The sequence below is a fragment of the Bactrocera oleae genome, chromosome 6 (assembly GCF_042242935.1).
Source record: "Bactrocera oleae isolate idBacOlea1 chromosome 6, idBacOlea1, whole genome shotgun sequence".
NCBI classification, from domain to species: Eukaryota; Metazoa; Arthropoda; class Insecta; order Diptera; family Tephritidae; genus Bactrocera; species Bactrocera oleae.
This window is the reverse complement of record NC_091540.1, coordinates 4,726,091-4,747,393: the sequence shown is the minus strand read 5'-3', so window position 1 is coordinate 4,747,393 and position 21,303 is coordinate 4,726,091. Positions and strand designations below refer to the sequence as shown.

Genomic DNA, 21,303 nt, shown 5'->3' with positions numbered 1-21,303 from the left:
AGCCATTTAACTAAATTGCTTTGTCCCACGCATATATATATGTATGAAAAAAAAATTTGTTTGTATGCATGCATGTATGTGTGTATGTTTGTATGTGTCTCGTGCGACCATGAGCTGCTGTCTGTCATTGTTATTATTTAGTTGCTCATAACCGTAAACGCAGATAATGTAAAAAGGGTTTTAAATGCATGCAGATAGATCTAAGAGTGTGTGTATGCGTGTGACACACTGCCACAATCGTTAAATATAATACTTGTATTATCCTTAATTTAGCATTGAAATCTTTTATTTTTTTTAGCAAGTCAAGCTATAAAGTTTCATTCAAAATTAAAGTGACGTGCTTATGAAGATGTGTATAACTGTATATATGTATATGGTATATAGTAATTTATATATATACATATACTTATTTATTTATATGTACGCCCAACTATTTTGTGTTTCTTCCCAAGTGTCGCTAATATACACTATGGGTTTTGCACAGCTCATGTTTTATTCTACGCATTTGCTTTAAGTGCCTTTGTGTTCCACGTTTTTGACTACTTTCACTTTAGTTTTTGTGGTCTTTTTTATCATAGCTTGCATTTTTTCGTTTTTGGGTCACCTTTTTTGCTATCTCAGCTGTTCCGCGTCGTTTACGAAATTTCCGCGCTTAAAAGTATGCAACCTTTTGTTAGTTCAGCTGTAGTACTTTTGGCTTTGCTCTTTCATGTTAATCACGCGTATTCGTGTACGTGTGCACTAGCTTGTGTGTGTATGTGTTGCGGTGGGTAAAGTAATTCAAATTTGTCGTTATACAACGGTTACTTAGCTGGGCTTGGGAGATATCTGCAGTTCACTTTATGACAATTAGCAGAAATTCAAAATGTTACATCGAATTAAATTAGAAAATTTTGGGGAATATATGCTTGAGAAAACCCATAAGATGTATGGAAAATGTTGAGGGTATCACTAACATCAGCCACAAAGTGCAATAATTAATTGTCTAGGGCTTCAAATTTTTTCTAAATTTCCAAGCCAGTTATGCCAAACAAAAAGCTTTTTCCCTGAGTCATAAAGAAACTTCTGCATAATTATCGGTGCTTAGTGTCGCAAACTGCATACTTTCAAAAGAAAATGATGAGAAAGCAGTAATTGATATTAAGAAAAAAACAAGTAGGTATTTCCGGTATACGGTGATCAAACTATATAGATATTTTATATTGTATTTACTCAACCACGCCCTATCTTTTATTTCCTAGAATATTATTCGGAATACCAAAATAATACAGTAAGACATTGGATGAGTTGTGGTCCGGAGAACTTTGCAATTAACACTCAACTGTACTCAGTCTGATTATTATATAATATCGGTTCTTTAAAACCTCATTTTCGTGCTGTTTCAAGACAGAGCCCCGTAAGGTCTAAAGTTTACTTATAAATGTCGACATGAGGAAGCAAGCAATTTTACTTGTTATCATAGTCTCGATTTCAATATTATGAAGGAATATTCGGAATCTTTGCGGTCGAATAGAGGTTGACTCCGATAATTTTTTATGCCACTGAATGACTTAATCAGTCTTCAATGTATGGAAACGACCATCAGTAAAATATTTCGGGTAAAAATTTTAAATTATTCTCTTTTGCGGTTTCTAAATTCATGAAAACTATAAATTATAAGGGATTTTAAGACACTCGTCTGACCAGAAATTTAGATATTTAGGCTTACTTGCATTAATTAGAAAATAAAAAGTGCTTTTTTGATTAGAAATCAGAAAAAATAAATAATAAGATTCAAAAAATATATATAGCGACATAACCTCAAATATAAGACACTGCCTAAAAAGTCGCATTTTGGATTCTTTCGGAACATATTTTTGTATAATTAAGCTGCCTTCAATATGTAGCAAAATGGTAAACACTTTTGGGCTTATAAAGACTAGAGCTGTATTTAATATACAAAAGTCAAACTTTCTTTTTTCTCTCTATTAAATATCTGTATAAACTCTGCATGTAAAAAAAAATGTAAAAATACACACGACACTTTCATTGTTTATTAAAAAAAGTATGTGCCTACTTTTCTATTATTTAAAAAATAGCAGTTTACGTAATAGCAAAAAAACGCAACAAAAATGTGAATGAAAAAGCACAGAAAATTACATTTCATACAAATTTAACTGCCTACACACACGCAGACATACACAGATATATATGTGTGAATAGATAATGCTTGAGGGCACCTTTCAGCAGCATCCAAAGCGCTTATAAAGGGAATTAGCGAAATAAAAAAAAATTTCAAAAAGCAACAACAAATTAAAGCCAATGCTAAAATAGCCAAAAAAAAAAAATCGCAGCAGTCCCAACAACAACAACTACCGCGATTACACATAGTTAAAACTAGATATCATACACACACACGCATATCTGCTTTGGGGACTGCAGCAAAGTGTGTCAAGGTTGCTTGCCAGCAGCACGTTGCATGCCACACGCGTACTCGCATGTGAAGCAATGTGTCTAACTCACTAAAATATGTGAATGTGTGGGTGACTTTGTTAAAAATCGCAGGTAAGATAAGCGCGCACACTTGCTTACATAAATTATGCTGTGTGCATATGTATTTGTTTTTGTATGCGTGTCTTTGTTGCTTTTGTAAGCCACTTGGCTTATTAAATTTACAAAAACAGAACTAATGTTTTTTTAATTCGTCTCTAGGTGTACGCAAGGCAATGTTGTTAAGCATGAGTGGCTTTAATGAGTATTTGTTTGCTGTTGTGTTTTTTGTAGTAGTCGCATTTCACATTCGTTGTAAGCACGCTCTCATGCACGAAATTAAATAAAATGTCACTTTGCCATCTTTGGAAAACTTAAAAAAAAATTATTTTTCTGGACTGAAGTGGGATGCGAGTTTAAAGCACTTTATAAGCTGTTTTTGTCTATATTTCTGTAGTATTTTAGTGCGGAGAGATTTTTATTCTCTGAACGGGCTGTATTAAGTCCGTTGCGCAGCTTATAATATCCAGAAGGAAACGTCGGAGATCATATAATATATATATATATATATATACATATACAAGTATATATATATAAATGATCAGAAAAACGAGCGGAGTCGATTTAGCCATGTCCGTCTCTCCGTATATACGCGAAATAGTCGCTCAGTTTTTGAAAGTTTTGTCTGAATATTATATATATATATATCTTATATCCTTTTCTCCTAAAGAAGCTGCTCTTTTGTCAGAACCGCCGATGTCAAACTACTATAGCATACAGCTGCCATACAAACTGAACAATCAAAATCAGGGTCTTGTAAGGAAAACTTCTTTAGTTGAGAAGATATCTCCACGAAATTTTACACGAATCATTGCCTAGAAAAACGGTATAATTTTCGTAAAAATTGTCTAGATCCGACCACTATAACGTACAGCTGAAACACGAACTAAACGATCGGAACCAAGTGCTTGAAGTGCTTGTATGGAAAGCTCTTTTATGTAAGGAGATATCCAAATGTTCCATGAAAATTACTGATAAAAATCAATTTCTTAAAAATAATCTCAATTTGCGCTTAAACCCGTCTGGAGTTCAGACTTTTTGTGAAATATTTCCGTACACAAAACGTTTTTGATATTCATGTGAACTGAGAGAGAACTCAGTTTATCAATGTTCTCTTGAGTAGTACCTTCTCAATTTTTCATATATATTATAAAATTTTTTTCTCGATTTTCCCCAGCTCAAACAAAAAACAAAATTTTATTTAATCTGATTTTCATTCTAATTGTGCTAAGAGCTGGTAATTCATACTACAAAACTAAAGTTTTTCTTTCGTAAACTCTACTTCAAATACGCTTAACAGACACCGGCACAACACAAGCAAGCAAACCAAATTAATGTAATTAAAAATCACTTATACGCCCTGTGGCACCAACGCCACAAACACGAAAAACTTCACTGCGCGTCTTTTCTTTTATATATTTTATTCATTTTTTTTTCTTTTTAAGCATTATAGCATAATTTTATTGTGCGCTTTTACAAATTTATTATTTTTATACTTTTGTTCTTCATTTGCTTTGCCTGTGAGTTGTAAGTGCCTTTTTATTGCAGACCTCGCGCAGACGGTGAAGCGCGAAAAAAGTACAAAAAAAAATTATAAAATTTGCGCTGTGTTTCCTTACGATATTTGCGTGAGAGAGTAAGAAAAGCTAATTAGGCAAGCGCATAAAAAGCTAATAACCGCTATGCTTGCAATAAAAGCAGTACACAGAGCGTTGATTATCAAAGCATTATTGTAGAGTTATAAGCTTAAGAGCGCACAAGTAGAAATGCCTCTCGCCTAAGTAGTAGAGAGATATGAATTAAAAATTTAAGCAAAGGAGAGCAGGTGTGTAGTTGAACCAGTACTAACGTGCGCTCATTGTATGGCCCCTTGTTGAAGACGGAATGAAAAGCTGTTGCAGTTGAGTAACTTTTTCCTAAAAAGTGCCCATCACAACACGAATGTGTCTAACATGTTTTTCATATATATACTCTTCTTTTCTGTTGCTTTCTCTTGCAACACTTTCCATAAAAGTTTAAGTTTTCTAAATTTTTATTTTTTCAGATCTCCCTTCGTCATCATCTTCCCTGCATTCCACATATCACAGCAGTAAATACAATACGAATTGTACAAACGATGAGACAATAGTGATGGAGCCTGGCTGCGAAATCACCAATAAACGCTGCCAATGCTGGCCAACGTTACGCGTGTGTAGCACAAATACTATCGACGATACGGATGCACCGGCGACGATAGATATACGATGGCACTTCAAAACATTGGAGGTGAGTAAAAAATAGTTATTTGTATAAATATAAGCTACGGTTGCAGCATAGCTATGATACACACATGCATTTTTTAAAGCATAAAAGGGTATAAACAAATATTTTTATTGATTTTAATCGGTCAGTGTGAAGGAAAGCTACAACAATATGTTCGGAGATTCGTGAGTCAGTTTATAAGGCAGCTATAGCTATAGTTTTCTGATATCGACAGATCCGACAAATGATCAGTTTCATGGTGAGAGAAGCACGTATGCAAAATGTTAGGTCGGATTAGGGACAAGGGCACGGTCAGTCATTTTAAGACTACAGTTAGCCGAATTAGAGAAATATTTTATTTGCATTATTTTATTCATACTATTCCAACTGTCTGCTAAAAATGTAAAACACTAATTGAAGAAAAGAAAAATGTGCAATAAATTTTTATTTTTTTTTTTTTTTTTTATTTAAAAGAAATTTTTCAAGTTATCGATATGTTAGTAAAGACAATAAGCATCTTCGAAAGAAACTAAAATTGTTAATAAATAATTTCTAAAATTAAAAAAACATCAGCTGTTACCTAATTAGAATGCAAAACATTTATCGGAAATTTACCGTTATGATTTTTATTCCTTATAAAATATTGCATAATTATAGTCGCAAATGTTGCTCATACGCCGCGACCAAAATCCTTTACACACGCCTTTCCCAAAGTACGAACCAAGGTTACGTATACGCCATGTCACATAATTCTATAAATGCATTGCCAAAAAGCTGAAATTAATAAATTCATTGATTTCGACCCTCCAAACCACAAAATGGAACCTAGAAACCTAAAAACCATTCTTCTTATTTACTAGTGAATGAAATGGATATGTAATATAATTAAAGCCGAATATGAGGCAGTAACCAAGCAACACCACCAAGCACACACACATCAAAGTGCACTTGTATTCATAGCTTGCACTATAAGCTTTTATGCACACAGAGCATATTTGTATTTGTATATGTGTGTACATAGCATGTGTGTGTATGAGCCTTAGTTCTCATTTCGCTGAAATCACATTTTCATTTGTGCATTTTCAAAAGGCTGATGTCAAAGAATGTGCCAGAGTTGAAAGTATGTGTGCACATGTAAGTTTGAGTATGTGCGTTAAAATTACAAATGCAATAATGTACAGTTCGCTGAATTAATGCAACAACTTCAAGCGAAAAGACACACACACGCTATCATGCCACAAAGTCATACACCAGATTTAGATGGCTATCAATTTATCAGTTTATGCGCACGCCATGTATGTGTGTACTTGTGCAGGTTGTTGTTGGTGTGCTTATGAATCAGCAAAATCAGCGGCAATACAAGCAAAAGCAGCAGCATCATCATCAAAGGTGGTTTTGTGCGGTCTATCTATGGTTTGCGGTGAACTGGCTGACTTTGCTCGTTTCTGTTAGCGCATATAATGTTGCTTTTGTTATTGCATTACATCAACTTGTTGTTTTTGGGTTCTTATGTTGACACAAAATCGATTGCAAATATGTGCTATAGACTTTAAAAGCATATATGTGACTTATATGCGCAAATATTAGGATGGTTCTAATATATATTTATAATTGAGATTCGCTTTTTTTTAATCGTTATTAAGGTGGTTCTAATATATTTTTATAATTGAGAATTGCTTTTTTTTTAATCGATATTTTTCAAAAGTAGATTAGCTATAATCGATAACTTAACCGTCTTTTTTTAGACATGGAAATGTGGAACAAAAACTGTAGATGAAAAATACTATAAGAACGTCGCTAATGTACACAACTATTTACATTACTACAAACTGATATGCTTTAAAATTAGAATTTTAGTGCCTATAATCGATACCTAATCGATTTTGTTTAGACATTGATGTCATGGACAAAGTTTGTAAATGCAAAATAAAATATTAAGAGCGTCCCTAATGTATATTACCACATATCGTTGCGGTAGCAGATAATAGCTTTTTTAAATCCGATTTTAAAATTACGAAACTATTTTGTTGAAGCGTTGCCTTGACGTAGCTATCATTATAGATGTGAGCTTTGAAGCTCATTTGCTTCTATTGAGTTTAATTAAAAGCGCTAATTGATATAACTCATTATGCAAATTTAACATAATTATGTCAAGTTAATTCTCAATAAGTATTTTCACAAAAGAGAAGTGATTATATTTGTCTTTTTAGATGTTTTTAGGGCTCTTACCTTTTCAGCGGCAAAGGTTCTTAATTTTTAGATGTGTTCTTTTTTTAGGAGCACGCATAATCGATAGGATTATGATATATAACTTCTAACACAAAGCACTTAGAACAATCGGAACTCATTATATTCAGTGGGATTACTTCTGTAAGTGAGATGCCGCTTAGCCTCTTTAAAACATTACTTAATCTAAAGCTCTATAGGTTCTCTCTCATATCATCATACATATCGTTTTAAATTCAACTGAACGCTGGAAATATTGTCAGTAAAGAGCTATTACTTTATTTAGTACGCTTTCTATTTATCGCGTTTTATTTTCTTTAAAACACTTTTCTTCTTTCAAAAAATCTACCGAAACTATTTGATGTACTCAAATTATCCGATTAAGCTAAAAAAAAGTCTTACAAATATAAACGCTTATTTCTCTGAAACTATTTTCCGGCACAATTTCGCAGCAATCAATAGTTCGGAAAGAACTATTATAGGAGTTAAAATAATGTTTGTAGTAGATTCTTAATACTTCAGATATTATATACCTTTTAAGTTCTTTAATTTTAACTAAAAATCTCTTTAAAAATTAGACAAATAAAAATATTGTATTTAAAATCTACAAAAAATTTCCTTTAACTTAGTTCCACTTTTCAAAGCAATTTTAGTGAGTAATATCGATTAATATTGCAAATACTTGTAGATAAGCGGTAGAAGATAAAAAATTATCTATAATTAAGTAAAATTTCTTTAACCTCGAAAAAATAATACTCCAATTTTCGATTCTGCATTGAGCCTCATGTTACAGCTATTCCAAAAATTGTCATTTTTCATTTCCAGGACTGCCAGTTAAATTTACAAAACCTGATTAAAATCGAAATGGAATTCGATGAAGATTACACAATTTCGCCGAGCACCACGTTCACGTATAAAAAATTGAGAAGGAAGCGCAGAGCGTTAAGGAAACGCAGGTGAGTAACCTTTTTCTATTTTTGGTATTTCTATTAATATTATAGAAATTCAACATAATCTATATTAAGTTTATATCGTATCTGCCTTTTGGCTGATACTTTACCATAAATAAATTTCCTCTACATTGTCGAAAAATCACTATAACATATTTATATAAATTTTACATATAACATATGGTACACTTGTAATAGTGCTTACCAGCACACATTGACTAGAAGTACACAAAAAGAGATAGCAACAACATATTTGTATTAGCTAAAGTGACACCTTTTGCTGTTGATGAAATTTATAGAAATTCTCTGAGTCAGACTTGAGACAAAAAACTAAATGAAAATTATGAGAGAAGCCGATAATAGATTTGTTTGCTGATTTATTTAAGATTGCGTCTCTGTCTACAAGGCTACTTTTTCTATCAGAATTGTCAGCTGGTGGACTAGTAGTTGGCTTAGTTTCTCAATTTCTGTTGTAAAAAACTTTATTTCTCATATGGCATATATTATGTATGTCAACGAGAGTGGGGTTGTATGTATGAAGGAGACTACTTTTTAACAAATATACATAAAACGCTTGATAAGTGCACTTTTGATATGAAACTTTTTCCAGTAATTTTTTTCATTAACCGTTTGAGAAGTTAAAGCTTGACCCTGAGCTTGAACGAAAGAGAGCACAATATGAAAGCTTCCTAAAACTATGCTATAAAAATTTGTCTTTTTCAGAAAAAATTTATTATTATGTGATTTTTGACTTCGAGGGAGATATTATTGTTCTGCGTAACTCTAAAAAAGTCAAAATAAACAAGAATTTTACTCAACTGTCGTAGCATTTAAAAACTTTATTGTTTTTAAAATTTTAATGGAAAAAGAGGGCAAACGTCTTTTCATAATTCTAGCGCATTGAGGAATCTATAAAATCAACTAGAACGCTTCCGGGAAAATTGCCAAGAAATGTATGTGGTATATAAATATTTATATATATTTATTAAGTCAAATCATATACGTAATAATCTCATGAAAGCGTTAAGTTTTCTTCATCTCTCCGCCGTGTTATCTAATCAAAACTTACAGATAATCCCTGATTTCAGCGAATTCTTGGCGAAAATTCTAACACAACTAATTTGTTTGAATTAATAATACCAGATTAAGTTGCTTTGCTTCTTGTTATTTTTATTTTTATTCTTCCAACACTCACCCCACCAAACTCCCTTGCAATATGAGCGCTGACAAAGAACGGGAACTTTGTAACTTGCGGAATAAATAATGATAAATAGAAAACGCTGATAAAAGTAAAGTGAAAAATACGCAAGTCAGCGCTGAAGTTGTTGTAAGGCTGTTGATTGTTGCTTTCGCAGAACCTTTTCGCATTGTACCCGGCTATGAAAATAATTGAAGCGGCTTTCCGAACGCAATTTAGGTTAGTGTGCCTGTGTGTGAATGCAGGTGCGCGTGTATGCCGTGTATTTGTAGTGGTACGTCTGTGAGTATTTGGAAGCCGCTTATGCAAATACTATAAATATGTAAATAATGAATGCAAAGCACAAAGACCAAAATACAAGCGAAACATGAAAACAAAAATAAAACAGGATCAAAAGATAACGGAAGTAAAAAAGAAAGGCAAAAGTGTGGGGCGAAATTGTAAGAAGCACGCTTCTCCCGGTTGAAAAACGAAGTAATTCAAAGGACGCCAAAACTACGACAAAGATAAACAAAGGCAAAACAGGGGCAGACAAAGCCGCTTTAAAGGCTTGATGGCAGGCATTTTGAGCAGGCGGCTTTATGAGAAGAGGGGTGTATGAGAGGTGGTGGCAGAGCGTGAATGCTTAAACATTCATGCAGGTGTCAACAAGAAAATGTAATAAATTTTATAATATTTTTTATTGAAGTTGCACAAAAAAACGAAAATCTGTGCGAAAGTAAAGTGAAAGTTGTGCAGCCGGTTGAGCAATGAATTTAAAAGTGATTTAAAGTATCATTATAGTACGGAAAAAAGTTGTAGCTGAAAATTTGCAAAGTGTGAATGAATAAGAAGATTTTTCTTTTTATTGGGCACAGGCAGACAAATTTGTAAGAAGGCTGGAAGATCTGAAGTAATATTATATTAGCAGTGTTGGTTGTTGTATACAGTAAAAAAACTGAGGACAGGAGAAACACTTGAGAAAAAAGAGGAATTTTCTTGTAAGGAAAAATTCATACAGAACTGAGTTTCAAAATATTAAAAAATATTTGGATGCATTAGGTTATCTTAAGGGCAAATAATTTGGATTATTTGGACTGTGGATAAAAAATTCAAATTGATTCAAGCACTCTGTGAAACATCTGTGAAACATTCACATGCCACAAATGAAACTTGAAACCGTGCTAAAAACAGATTTTCACTGATATTTTCCAACAGAAATATTTTATGCTCATTTTTATTCCAGAACTTTTTTTCTATATCTCCTTCCGATTTCCATATTAGAACTATAATAATATGGAAAGGAATGTGGCGTAAGCCTATCTGTTACCTAACCGTTACCTATACAATACCTATTTTCTCCATTAACTCAAGTTCAGTCACCATTCCAAATAAAAAAAAATTATTTCATAAAGCATTTAAACTCTCACTCATTTTGCCTTTGCCAGTTATTCATTACCGTATGTATATTTAATTTTATATTTTCATGCACTACGCCCGTATTTACTTTGGCGCACTTCTGGTACAAAGCAACTGACAGCTGTTGGAAACATAATTTGCTCACTTTGTGCTCGTCGTCTGCGCTATTCTTTGCCGTATGAAGGACGTCTGCATAAATTGTGTTTATTTCATTTGAAATTTAATTTCGCAAAAATACAAAAGTTATGCTATTCCATTTAGTTTTTATGTGGTTGTGGTTGTGGTTTCGGGAGCAAGCGTAAATTTTAATGTTTGCGTAGATATCGTTGCAGACAGTTTTTGGTTTTAAGTTTAAGGACAAATACGCCGAAACTATTATTCTACTGCAAGTATTTTACTACAATAAAATGCAATAACATTTTCACAAAGAACACTTGTTAGATACGAAGTGGGTTCTGAAATTTTTTAACAAAAATTAGTACATGTTTTTGAAGAAATAGATGCTGGCTCGATATTAAGTAGTACCAGTATCAGACGAACTAGGCCTTACACTTAAAGTAAATGTTCACTATCTAATAATCATATCTTATTTATGTTTTAGCTATCTTCGATTCTCCAAACTTACAGTAAGTAGCGAATCGAACAACCAACTAGTATAAATCTTATATACTGGTATAATACAATAGAAATGGAATAGCTAGTGATTATGCTACTTCAATGCGCTATATGTATATATGTATACAGACTTGTATCTCTACTCAGATAAATGACTTATTTACATTTTTTTTCTTAACACCAAGCTAAGGGACATTCCTGTAACTTTCGCACCCAACCAAAACCAAAATACCACAGAGTACTTTTTATAAACCTCCCCTTTACTTATAAGAGTTTTATATTTTTAATTTACTGCTCTTTCTTCCTTTTTACCGATTTTTTTTTTTTTCTATTTTTTTGGAGGGTTTAATATATTTAATTTCTTTTTGAAGGTTTTACATTTTTTTCTCCTGTAACGTTTATACGATATATACATATGTATGTACTTTTATATATGCCTTCTAATGTAATGCATTCAAATATCTGGCTTCGAATTTTGTTACATAAGTTTCTTTGTTATACAATACATTTTTAAGTAGAAAGTAGACAGCAAAAGGAAATACACAATGCAAAACACAATAAAATCCGCTGGAAAAAGGAAAGAGTGGCATACACACCGAAATGCGCGTATTTCATTTAACCGTTACATTGTGGTCGTAACAGACAATTTTTGTTAGACTACATTTACATATAGCTATATATGCATATATATAAATATAAATATTTTTTTCAATCTCTTTTATCACTTGTGCTGTGAAATGAGTTTGTATTCCGTAATAATTTATTTATGTATGCCATAAATTCCTTAAAGGATTGCACTTTTCACTACCACATAGCTATGTTTTCTAGCTGCTACTTGTTTCTTGATATCTTTACAATATTTTCCGTTACCATAAAACGCTTAGGTTTGTTTTACTTGGCGCATGCAGTTTGAATATTTGCTATAAAATACTTTTTATGCAGTTTTTATGCAAGTTTCGTTAAAATTTCGCTTCGAATGAAGTTTAATATAATAACATAAAATATCTCTTATTGACACAGTTGTGCTTGCTGTTGTAGTCTTTTGTTTTTTGTTATCGCGTATACCGTAAAGTGTTCTGCAAATATTTCACAAATTTTATAGCTGTAAACTCACTGCAGTTATTTATATTTTTCTCTCAAATTTTTGCCAGCGTGTCGTGCTATATTTTGTTGTAATGGTATTACATTTTTTCAAATTTTATATTATTTTCAAGAATTTGGTGAGCACTTAAGGCTTTTTGCGCCTGCTTTGTTAAATGCAACTTTAAGGAGTTGTTTGCGTAAATTTAATTTTTATATTCGCCAAATTTTAGACTTTAATTTTTTGTTTAGCTGAAAAGTTTCCAGTTAATTGAGTTGAATTATCTTATACAAAAGTAAACATAAAAGAAATAGCGTGGCTTTTGTAGTGAAAAAGCGAGGGGTTGTTAAGTTTATCTTTTTGGAACTCACCAGTAGCGGAGAAAGGCTAGTATCCCGCTAAACCTTTGCTCAAATGTTAAGGAAGCCAAAGAAGAATATTACTACAATAATTTATTAATGCCACAGCAAAGGGTGGAGGTTGCGTATATAAAACAAAGACACTCTCCAATTATATGTGAGTAAGCATAATATTTCTTTTATTCCACCACAACCTTGTCCCTTTACATTTCTTCATTAACCATCCACTGTAATTAAATTCAACAAAATTTTACAAAATTCAGTAATTAAATTCTACGGAATGTGGCTTGTAATCTTTAATTATGCTTGTAATAACATAATAATCCAACGAAAATCCTGCCTTTTTCGCCACTCAAATATTAAATTTTCTCGGTAATAATCTTTTCATGTGCGCTCTTAAAGCCGTCTATTATGCTCCTTCACTGTGTACTCGTATTATTTAACCAGCTGGTGTTTCACAGCGGAGTCGACATTGAAATCCGCCGAAAATTATCATGAGAGGATGGGTGAATAATTTAACGCCAGTCTTATTCTTTGTTAGGAAAATTACATATTTATTTATTTAGGCGTAATTATGTACATAGGCATGCACGCACACGTGTACTTATATACTACTTACAAAAAATTAATATACGAGATTTTATTTATATAACTGGGTTAAACCAGTGGACCCTAGAGGAATTGGAAATTTATGAAATCAATGATTTTTCAAGTTTATCTTCATTTAAGTGCTTTCGAAGAATTTAACAGTAATTAAAAGGGTTTCCAACTTCTTCAGAGTCCACACCGTCAGTGGAAACTCTTGAGCGCTCCCGTGGCTTTATGTTCCATAGATTTTATGCTGAGATCACATGGCTTTATTGTACGCTGAGGAAATATCTGAAGCATTCAGGTAAAACTTTCAATTACGTCGAATCGAACAAACAACTTGCATAAATCAAAAAGGCTGACATAATCAAATTATGTATTATATATATTATATGTTTTGATCGCAAAAAAATTTAGAATCGAGAGCGACTCATATATCTACTAGCCCAAACTGATTGCCTACAAAGCTGTTCAGTAGCATAATTTTAACCAGCTATGAGAACCAAATGAGTACCTGAAAATTGCTTTTAACTAAAAAATAGAACTCCTATGATCAGATCCTTTCCAGATCCAGCTAACCGGGATGCCGCAAATTGTGAGTTACCAGTTGTTCAAGCTTTGATCGCATAACAGTCAAGAAGATTGTTGAGATGTTTCTCCTCGTATACTTTCAAACAGTTTTTACAAATGGCATCCGGTAAGGTTTTTAAGCTTGTATATTCGTGAGAGTCCTTTGAAATTTTTTTAAGCTAATTGATCTTCGAATTCTTCTGCGGCATTTGCCAATGTTGGTAGAGACGAAATCACTTTCCACTGCGGAAATGTGCCTCCGTAAATTGAGTACAGGTTAGATGAAGTTCTTGAAAATTATTGACAGTCAAAGTCTTGTTAATTTGGTATTAATGGCAAGTGCTATAGACAGTTGTGAATAAAGTCTCTGTTTTTCAGAATCTGAGGATATTACAGTTAATGAGCTAGGGAACAACAGTTTCAATGAGTACACGGACAGGCTTATTTTCAATTATGGGAAAGCTATATAATTAATAGGATCAAGGACCGCGCCAATATTAGTCATGAAGTTTTTAGCTAAAAGAGCACTCTGTACTTTGCGAAGAACTTTTCCCAGAAGGCAGCTTTGCACATTCACTCTCAAAATGAGCTAAAATTTCCGGCTAGCAGTGACCGTCTCTGCAGCGGAAAGTGCTAATCGACGACGGAAAGACAAAACAAATGACAGCCGGGCAAAACGAATTTACAAAAGAGCGAAATGAACCAAAATAAAAAGTACAAATGTATATAAATGTATTAATAAAATTAACGAAATAATGTGGAAGCGTAGCCTAGACACAGGCGCGCAGACCAAATGCAAACGAAAGCCATGGCATTTGCTTTGTTGAATTAAAAATGACATTTCAGCGAAAAGGTCTGTTCAACAAACAAACGGAATGTAAAAAGAGAGCGTGCAAAAGGAGAAAAATAACAGTAAAAGACATTGAGCACAAAAATAAAAACAACAATCTTAATAATATTGGCGCATTACAATACAAAGAGCAATCATAAAAATGACCACGATAAAAATGACAATAAGAATTTGTAAGCACAATGTCGCAAAAAAATAAAAATAAAAATAAAAACAACAAAAATGTAGCAGAAGAAGAAAATTAAGAAGAGCACAAAATGAAGAAGAGTAGGTACACAAATAACAAAAGCCATTAAGAGCACCAAATTCAAGTGAATGAGAAAAAAAATCTCGTTGCGTAAATAATTGAAATAATTGTCACGACCGCCATTGGCTACGCAAAGTGCCAGCGTCAGTGATGGACTGCCCGACTAACTTACTGTAAGACTGAGTAAGCATCCAACTGCGTGCACACTGACTGACAGCCTGCCAGTCATGCCAGTGACGTTTCTCAGCTCAGTGACCAAAGCGAATAGCCTACTTACGCGTATGCCTTGCTGAACTTCGGTGCCGCTGCGCTCGCATTATTTTCTTCTCTGCTCTTCTCTTTTCTTTTTTTCTTTTCTATAAAGCTGCTTTTTCTTGTTTCACCAAATTGCACTACCGAAAAATCCAACTAAGCGTCTTAGCGCGTGTCCAAATCTCCTACTGCCCTCTTGACCCACTACTTGAGTCCACCGGGGTATGCGTGCCCATGTTGACATTCCTTTAGTCTCTTAGTATGTGGGTGGCCTGCACTCTGGCAATTGACTTGACTTTATGTCTGCTTTAGCTGCTAACGGATTTGGATTGGTGTTAGGCCGCTTAGCATGGTTTTCGCTTGTCAGTTGGACATTTGAAAAATATGTAGACATTTGAAGGTGTCACGGTGAATCATTTATCACGTGGATTTGGCGTCTTGTTGCGTTGACTGTGTAAGCAAATGCCGCTCGGCAACTGTTATTGTGCTCTGTTGGTTATATAGTTTGAAACATTGTAGGTAGCTGAACTGCTTGAATTGTTTCGTTGGAATTTGCTTTGCAGGTATATATCCGCTCTCACCAAGCTTAACGTTTATTTTTTGGTATTAGGTATTTTCACAGATAATCATTTATTTAACTGCCTGCTAACTTTTTGTAATAACAAAGAAAAAGGATTTCAATTTATTTAGCTTGTATAATTTAATACACCATTATATAAAGTCAATGAACTCTTTAAGAATTTAACATTGTGGGTTGACTAAATTAATGGCATTATTATACACTGAACAGGGTATATTAAGTTTGTCACGAAATTTATAACACCCAGAAGAAAACAAGGGAGACTCTATAAAATATATATAGGTATAAATGATCAGCGTGTCGAGCTGAGTGGATTTAGCCATGTTCGTCTGTGTATCTGTTCGTCTGTGTGTGTGTGTATATACAAACTAGCTACTCAGTTTCTGAGTTATAATTCTGAAATTTGTCACAGGTCCTTTTTATTACAGAATTTAATGTACTTTAATAATCGGTGATCTATTTTAAAAAATTTTGGCCTTCCTTAATTCCGTCGCCGATCCTCAGGTAGACCTCCAAAAACTGGTGTCTGCCGATAAGGAAACATACATGCAAGCAGATAACGATTTTTTAAACTTCTCAAGTGGATATAACCTCTTAAGTCTAGTTTCACACCTTTTCGGAGACACAAACCCAATTAAGAAAATTCATTTGAACAACTTACTGAAATTTAAGTTTTCTATTACTTAACTGTTTGACTCTTTACTAATATATAATATTAACTTCAGAAGTGCGTTGCTTATCCATCATCCCCTTAGTGTATGAAAATGTCAACAATTTCACTCAGCTAATACATCAATAGCTATAATTATTATAGTAACACTTAGCCATAAAAGCATTACACACAATAATTAACCGCAATAAAAAATGAATTAAAGGCAATTGGTGCTAAAATAATTGTATACCTTGCTTGATTTCTGAAGTCATTGCACAACTAAAGTACTAAAACGCCAACACATAGGCTACAATAGTGGTCATGAACAAACTAGGCACTTCTGTGTACATATATTTTTTTCTAACAGCTATCGCATAGCCACCATAAAACACGCATAAACATATAAAAAATGATTATGAGCAAAATATGATAATAATTTGCGCAGTTACCTTTGCCCACCTCGCAAACGCTAAAGTTCAGTAACTCTTACCCAATAATAACATAATTGCATAGCTATACATATAGTAGCATATATTATATAAGGTTATACACATATTAAAAGGTGTGTATATCTTTGTTGTTATTGCAATTGCTCGTAAGCCGTCGCTGAGCTGCGTGAAATTGAATTGTGCGCCGCAAATTTAATGTGCGGGTTTAAGCGCAAAAATATATGTGTGTGTATGTGTTTGTATGCCAGTCGCTAAGACACCTGGATTATTCATACTATTATATAATACATAACTCACACACATTTATTATTATTCAAACTAGCGCATTTCAGTGTCCGGCGCTCGATGGCTTTAAACGCCTACTCGCTGATATTGTTGCTATTATTATCGCCCCCAAATAAATGTGAAATTAACATTAATGCCATTGCAAATGGCATATTTGGGCAGTGTCTCGCGATTGCTGGTGGGCAAAATATTGGCGCATACTCCTACGTGCACACAAACATACATATATTATATATGCCCGTAAGCTCACAATTATGTCTACCATTTGCTGCTTTGGTGATTGTTTGTTGATTTCCATGTGATCCTGCGTTTTTGTTGTTGTTAATTCATGGAATATGCAACTAACGCAATTAAAATTTAATTATAGTTGGATTTATTGGCAGCATTTGGCGGTTGGTGCGCTTTTGTCGGAATCATTAATAGAAAATTATGTGGCGTTTGCATAATCGGTTGGTCTAACAGCCGTGTTTATTATTTAGTAATTTTGTTGCATAAATTTGACTGTTATTAATATTCTTCTGTTTTCGGCAAATTTTGCTGATTTGGCAGGAAGCTTGAGTAATTTGTGGTTGTGTTTCGGCTGATTACTCATTAGTGTGCTATAGTTCACTTATCAAACGTAAATTAATTCAACAAAACTAATATTTTGTACAAATAGTGATTAACTATTGATCGTTTAATATTATTTCTATTTATTTCTTTTTATTTGTTGGTAGTAATTTCATTCCAAAAGTAAGAGATTGTTTGGAGTTCGGAGTTATTTAATAAATAAAATTGAAAATTTATTATCAATCTCCTATCATTACCTGACAAATATACCTAAGAAGGTCGTGTGATAATTTCAAGTCGCTCAGTCGAGCCAATCAGTGGAACAACAATTTCTGAAATAATTCGATTTTTCTATAGCATACCTTTTGGCGTGTAGTATACCTTTTGTCCCAGTATAAATTGCATTTCTTGATGACTTGTTTCTGATTATTGACATGTTTACAGCGGTGCGTTTAAAATGCGTTTAAAGTTTTGGGAGCCGATTACACTAAGTTAAAAAATTCTTTAAATTACGTTCACACCGCCGAATGAATATTCTCAAATATATGTATAATTGACATACATATGTGCAAAAAAAAACCTCACAAATGCACAATTCTTTTTAACATTTCTTAAAGAGCAGAACTAAATGTTTTATTTATATTCATATTTTAGAAATTTTATTCCAAATCTAATATTTGTCCTCTTTTAACTAACACAAATTTAATTTAAAAAAATGGTGCGTTTTAGAAAGTTACGACACTGTTGTTTACTTATACATATATATTTCAAACTCCTACTTAAAGGAAATTCATCTGAAAGCGTACATTCTCTTAATTTAAAGCCATATTTAGGCGGTCTTATTTGTATATTTACTTTTATTCTTAAATGCATTACGGTAGTTTACGTAGATCATCAATTTTAAGCGTAATTGTTTCACTGATGATCTTGCTGGTGTGTGTCTAGGCTAACTACAAATATGGCTGATCTTGTTGGTATGCGTCCAGACTATAGCTATTAAAAGTGTCTCAGCTACAGAAGAGTTTTAGTAGTAGTTTGAGTATAACTCTTAGCCACTCTGCATACAAGTGGCATATTTCACAAATGCATAAATATTTTAAACACATAAATTACGAATTTGCATTACAAATTTTAGAATATTCTTCTATCTTCTTTTTGATTTGCGGTCGTATATTGTCACCAAACAAACACACTTCGATATAAATATGGGACTAGGCTTTGCTAAAATATGCTCAAACCTTCTATTTTGTTCATTAAGATTGGATCACAGATGACATTTCAACAATCAAGAGAATAATTAAATGAGAATTTTTAAATGTCTTTTGAGATCTTACTTTAAGAACATCTTGTTTGATAAAAAAGACTGATATAAACAAAAAAACGAAGACAACACAGAGATATTTTACAAGTATAATGACTCAAACTTTTGTGAATATTTCTTAAAAAAACTTTTCAAGAATTCAATTGAATATCCATCATCTAAATATATCAAAAATTCAATAAGCAAAAACCCACCAAGCAATTGTCTTCAACTTTAAGCGTATACTACTACCAATATATTTGTTGAAATATTGCGGAAAAGGATGAAATTGGAAACAGGATAAGATATGCATGTCATCAGCATAACAAATGCTTAGCTTATTTTTTTTTTTTTTTGGCATGTCGTCAATGAAAACACCTAACTTTACGGCATTACAAAGACATTCCGCTCATTTGCATATAAAATTGCAAATACGTATTTAAACTTAAAGCGCAACAGAATTTTATCAAGAACGAAATACAACAATAATTTCTATAGCAGGCAAAGGTATAAATGCCATGGTAAACGTCAAAAAACGTTATCAACAGTAAAGGCGACCGAAGAAATTCAAATAAAGTGCAGGAAAAAAGAAATAAGAACAAAATTTTTGTACAACCTAATGCAAAGGAATTTGGATAACAGCAAATTTATGTAATCACGTGTACACACATACGCATATATTTGCGCTGCTCACTGTTACCTACTTATAGTGGTGGACGCGTGGGCGTATGAGCAACATAGCTTACGCAGGAAAAAAAGAAAAAAAATCATCAAAAATCCACCCGTGTGAATTTCAATAAATAAATAATTTGTATACATGTACAAAATTTGTATGTGTGCGTGTGTGAATATATGTGCTTGTGCATGTATGTGTGTGTGCACTTGTGGAGCGCAAAGTAAACATCCGTGTCCACGCAAATGTTTACGCAATTCTACTTGACTCCCAAGGCTCTCTTGTGTTGTAGCGCATGCATTATGAGCTCTGCCTTTCTGTTGCTGTCGTTACTTTTAATGCAAATTACATATTTTGAATTAAAAATGCATTAACATGAAAATTCGTATAATCTAATGCACAGACATAAATAAGCGAATTACAAAGCAACGAGCGCGCATAAATATCCGCATACTACTACACTAACGATTACAATGCGAGAGCGAGGTAGTGAGTGAGGGCAACAGTCTCAGGGAAAATTGCTATTAACAAGCACTTCATATACTCTAAACTTAAGCACTGCTGTTGAGGCAAGTCTGTTGTTGCTGGCACCGGGAAAATTGGGGAAAAAATATAACTTCTTGTAGGTACCTTTAAGTTTACAAATATACCGCTTGTTAGATAACAGTTTGTCTTGCTTCTTGCCCGCGTAGATTTCTGCAGACTTTTCATTTTGTAACGTAATTTGTGTGCTTTTTTGAGGTCACCGCGAATAGTATATATATTATCTTGCGGAAATTATGGCAACTAAGCGGCTGCTTTAGGCGTAATTATGGGTTATTTAAGCAAAGTGTTTATTGTTATATTCGCAAATTATTGTGGCAAATAAAACTTTGCAAATAAAAGTGATTATTTGCTACGTTTCAGGCAGCTGCAACGTTTCTGTGAATTTCCGATTATTCTTCAAGGCATTTGTAGTATACACTGATTTGATGTAGAGGTTTTTATATTAGAATATTATTATTCATTACATAAAGTGGAGGTTTTACTAGCTTCTTTCTTAGCAGCTGATTTTAAAATTCTGTAATTTTTACTAAGTTGCAGAAGCACATTTTTGAGCTAATTTTTTTTGCAATTCCACCTTTAGAAGCTTACCGAATAAGACCACTTAAATTTCTAAAACCTTCTAAGATTGGTACGTTTATATACCCAACTTCCTGATATTAAATATAGAAATTTGTTTTAGAAATTCATATTTGCCAATAATTCTCACCAAATTTAGTCTAAAACTACATATCACAAAATCTTAAAATGTTTTAAAAATTAAATTTTTCATAAACTAAATGTTAAGTTTATACTGTCAATGTAAGGTGTTGAACTTCGCTAGAAATGTGTTTATTCACAATAGAACTTTTATTACCAATAAGAAACATTGCCTACATTTAGGGGCATATTGAATAAATGAACCTTTGATGTAAACTATTGCTTTTTTATTAAAGACTGACTTTAATGTACAGAAACACAACGATATTGGAAAAAAAAATTAAAAAACTTTAACTTCAGTTGCAGCGAAGCTATAATACCATTCCATAAAAGAACTTCACTTGATCGATCAGTTGGTATGGCAGCTACATACTATAGTAGTCTGATCTGAACAATTTCTCAAGAGATTATACCGTTGTCTTAGGCAATAATTAGTGCCAAATTTCGTGACGATAACACGACAAATAAA

General features: G+C 32.9%; 1 protein-coding gene across 1 annotated transcript in view; it reads left to right on the top strand.

The window, feature by feature from the left end:
* Positions 1 to 21,303, top strand: part of cmpy (crimpy) — a 68,400-nt gene that overhangs the window by 36,835 nt on the left and 10,262 nt on the right. Inside the window, exons 5-6 of the mRNA XM_036358219.2 lie at positions 4,574 to 4,794; positions 7,822 to 7,952. Of these exons, the coding sequence (XP_036214112.1) occupies positions 4,574 to 4,794; positions 7,822 to 7,952 (352 nt within the window). The remainder of the gene's footprint in view (positions 1 to 4,573; positions 4,795 to 7,821; positions 7,953 to 21,303) is intronic.